We start from the raw sequence: 4,527 nt of genomic DNA on the forward strand, positions 1-4,527 counted from the left end.
CTCTCTATATATATGTGTGTATATATATCTATATATAGTCCCATCCATCCTTTCCACTGTACTGCAAAAAGAAAAAGGTTGTGACACCACAGCTGCCAAAGCTTGAGTCATTTTCTAGCCTTCTTTTCCGTTTTGCTTTCTCTGAATCCAAACGCTCTGGGAATCAGACCAGATATTTGAAAGACAAAACAGAGAAGCTTGGTGGGTTTTGTTGGTTTTTTTTTTAATATTTTTTGTATTGGTGGAAGGAGGAGGAAGAGAGAAATGGGGGAGAAAGATGATGGGTTGGGGCTTGGGCTTGGGCTGGGGTTGAGCTTGAGCTTGGGATGTGGTGGGAATCTGCAGACTTCTGTGAAAATGAATCCCATGCAAAACAAGCAGCCGCCTTCACAGATGGTGCAAAATCATGACAAGAAGAGTTCTCCTTGGAATGAGATGTTTCAGTTTCCTGGTAATCTTTCTGTTTTTTGTTCTTGTGGTTTTTATTTTTCCCTTTCAAAGTTCAGAATCTGCTTTCAGATCCGTTCTATTAGAATCCCTTTTATCATCTTCTGCATATATTTTCATTACAATATATTTGCGTTTGTTTTTGTAAGAGAATGTTCAAAATGATTTCCCTGTTAACTTATTGGGAAAATTTGGATAACTTTTGTGCTCCAACACGACCATTATCATGTCTTTAATTACAATACTGCCATTCTCATGGGCAACCACCCTTCCACGTAAACTTAATCGGAAAGATTTCTTCGAAACTCACGTGGAAAGACGTTTGCAGATCGAAACCCAGATGCGAGGCCGTTGCTGGGAGGAGTGGACGTGAACCGGCTGCCGTCGATGGCGGATTGCGAGGATGAAAATGGGGTTTCTTCACCGAACAGCACGGTTTCGAGCTTGAGCGGGAAGAGGAGCGAGAGAGATGCAAACGGCGACGAGAACGACGCCGAGAGGACCTCGTGCTCTCGCGGCAGCGACGACGAAGATGGCGGCGGCGGCGACGCTTGCCGGAAGAAGCTCCGGCTGTCCAAGGAGCAGTCTCTGGTGCTGGAGGAGACCTTTAAGGAGCACAATACTCTCAACCCGGTGAGTGGCGTTTTGGTTAATTTTGTGTCATGTAAGGGTGTTTTTAATAATATTGTTTAGTAGACTGTCTTTTATATATATATATATATATATATATATATAAATCTGTGTGTGTGTGTTTGTGGTGGTATGATAATCGTATAGCAATATGCATAATAGAATTTTTCTTATTGATTTTTGATGAGTTGAGTCATGGACTCATTGGGGGGTGGCAATTTGGTTATTTGTTGGTGAGAAAAGGGTGAAATCTGAACATGGGTTTGTGGTGTGGACGTGTTTTTCAGAAGCAAAAGCTGGCGTTGGCAAAGCAGCTGAACCTGAGCCCGAGACAAGTGGAGGTGTGGTTCCAGAACAGAAGGGCAAGGTGAGAAAATTCTCTACTGAATCAATGGTATTGTTGGTATTTCATGCAAGGGCATATAGGTGCTCTCATTAAATGTCCTGCATAAAGGATGTTATGGTCTTTTTAATCTAAATAAAAAGAGCCAGTGTTTGTAACACACTGCCCTTTTACTTTCATAAGTTTCATATGTGAGCATTCAATGGGATACTTCCAAATTTTGGCTGTTTTCATCAATGGCATTTCTTTTAAACTGTTGGTTGTAGCAATGAATAACTCCAGCAATAACTCTCACAGAATTAATGGTGGATTTGTATTGGATCTCTTTCAGTCCGTTACTCCCACAATGTTACCTACCGGGTAATAGGTCAAAGAATAAGTCTATTTTGTAGACTGTTATACGATTGCTATATAACTGAGATATCTACCTTTAAATCAGTAAGAGCTTGTAAAACAAAAAAATTTATGATCGATTTTCTTTGATGTATCGTCTCATTTGTATAGCAGCCGTATAATAATCTACTGTGACAAAGTCTAAACTTCATTTTCTTGTCGTATAATAATCTACTATGACAAAGTCTAAACTTCATTTTCCTGTTCTTTTTTCATTCAATTTTTATTAAAATCAACTGTTAGATTTGTACAACCCACGTGGGTGAAAGCGTGGGTCTTATTTTTTTAGGTCAAAAACCTAGGGAGATATACAACACACTTCGATAAGAGTAGAGTTTTGCTCTAACGGGGTTGGGCGAGCTTCTTCCGATCTGGCTTTTCTCAAGTGAAAAAGGTCTCGGATGTCATAACATAACAAGTCTTTCTTGCTGTAGTTTCAACATTCACTCAATTCTTTTTTATGTGAAATTGATGCAGGACCAAGTTGAAGCAAACGGAGGTGGATTGTGAGTACTTGAAGAGGTGTTGTGAGAACCTAACAGACGAGAACAGGCGGCTGCAGAAGGAGGTGCAGGAGCTTAGAGCACTGAAGCTCTCACCACAGCTCTACATGCACATGAACCCTCCCACCACGCTCACCATGTGCCCTTCGTGCGAGCGTGTGGCCGTCTCATCCTCCTCGTCCTCCTCCGCTGCCACTTCCTCTGCGGTCGCTCCAACCGGCTCAATCCGCCACCCAATGGTCCCCAATGTCCAACGGCCTGTACCCATCAACCCGTGGGCGACGTTACCGATCCACCATCGATCGTTTGATGCCCCAGCTCCGCGGTCGTAATTGTGGGCTCGAGTAAGGGCATTGTGGGAATTAGGATGAAATGGGATATAATGGTTGTTAGGAGATGATTTTATAAGTCAATTAAGGCTTGGGATATCTGTTTTCTTGAGTCAAGTCTTAGATAGAGTTGGATATGAAGTCAAGTCTAGATAGAGAAAAAAAAAAAAAAAGGGTTGTATGCAGTGGGACAAGAAAGAGGCAAGTTGGATGACTTGAACTACAATAAAGAGGAATCTAAAGTCTCTTTTGATTACTTCCGTTTTCCCATGATCATGAAAATTTACAAATAACATATATTTTAATTAAATAAACACATTTTTCTGAAATATATTAAAGTGGATCAACAAACCATGGATTCAATTTTGAAAGAAAAAAAAAAAAAGTACAAAATTTAAGACTAATACAAGAAATGGAAGAGATAAATGTTGTTTTTATTTTTTATTTTGTAACTTTATTTTGATAATAAAGAAAAATCATAGTCTATTTGAGCAATGTAATTTAGTAGATGAGTAATGTCAAAAGAAAGACTTTTGTTTCTTCAAAAGTGATGTGACTTTTAAAATTACTATTAAATTTGAAATGAATTATTATTGAATTATAATCTAATTGTAATTTTAAGTCATTACTTTAAGAGGGACAGAAAGGGGGACATAAGTCTTTCCTTTAGCATTGCTCTTTAGTAGACTGTTATACGACATGAATGATATGGCAGAGAAAATCAGTATTTGAATTTTGTTTTACGAGTATTGATTTAATAATTAAATTTTACTGTCATATCATCAAATTGTATGACAAAAATTTAACAATCTATTAAATAACATTACTATTGCAAGATTAATAGAAAATGTAGAATTATGTGCTAAAGGAGAATGGGACAACTTGACATAAATTTTGTTGACAAATTGATGGAGGGCATATTGTGTGTAAATGGTTGTCAATTAGGGTTTGATTGGATGATTTGATTCCTGCTATTCCTTGTCAACCCCAACAACTATAGAATAATGCCATTTTTTTTTGTTTTTTTTTTGAGCTATAGAATTTAGGGATTGACTACTTTATGCTAATTCCTTGAGCATGAATTAGTGACAACACAGAATCTAACTGTTCCAATAACCACTATCAATGGCTACCAAAAGTTGGACAATATCATCTAAAGTCCAATTTCTTTAATGGGGATAAAAAGTTATAGGACCATCTAAATGCCTATTTGTCCTTAGGGTTTCGCAAGTCAAAAGTGCGATTAGGAGTATATTTTTTTAAAAATTGCGATTTTAAAATGTTTTTTTTTTTTAAAAAAAAAACTACCTTTTCAAACTGCAGTCAATGTAGTGCAATAATTAAAACCCATAATTTTAAAGACAAGATTGTGATTTTATCAAATGCTTGATTGCGTTTTTAAAAGTCGCACGTTTTGAGACCACAAATCTAAACGAACCCTTTAGAAGGTCAGCTTCTCTTTAGTTTCAAACCAACATGTAACGTATGTAATGCATTTTTTATTTTATTTTTGGTCACAATTATATATAAATGTTTGTTTTATAAAATCTACAAAGTCTACAAGGTTTAAAAGATTAAAAAAGAAGAAAGAAAGAACACAGATTTTACAGTGTAGTTAAAGACGAATCTCACAAAAAGTAGATTTTACAGAAAGCATAGGGGTCTTGCAATCTTCAAAGTGGCGAGGATTCTTTTCTTACTAAATGTTCTATATCCAAAACCAAAGAATAACTTTCTACATAATTTCTTCGGAATGTTTATCTAAATATGTGATTTTTTATGTAGACAGGTAACAATTTTTTTTAAGGGGAAAAATTATTTTACCCCCTAACTATCTACCCATTTGCACTTTGACCTCCAATATTTAAAAAGTAACACTTGA

The 4,527-nt window shown here is 36.6% G+C and overlaps 1 protein-coding gene across 1 annotated transcript; it reads left to right on the plus strand.

Moving 5' to 3' along the window:
• Positions 1-31: 31 nt before the first annotated feature.
• On the plus strand, positions 32-2,842 carry LOC132185390 (homeobox-leucine zipper protein HAT3). The gene is made up of 4 exons (XM_059599171.1): positions 32-451; positions 776-1,080; positions 1,365-1,444; positions 2,291-2,842. Exons 1-4 carry the CDS (start codon positions 265-267, stop codon positions 2,646-2,648), a joined length of 930 nt encoding a protein of 309 aa, XP_059455154.1. The 5' UTR covers positions 32-264; the 3' UTR covers positions 2,649-2,842.
• The last annotated feature ends 1,685 nt before the right edge of the window (positions 2,843-4,527 follow it).

The sequence above is a fragment of the Corylus avellana genome, chromosome ca1 (assembly GCF_901000735.1).
Source record: "Corylus avellana chromosome ca1, CavTom2PMs-1.0".
In the NCBI taxonomy this organism is placed as follows: Eukaryota; Viridiplantae; Streptophyta; class Magnoliopsida; order Fagales; family Betulaceae; genus Corylus; species Corylus avellana.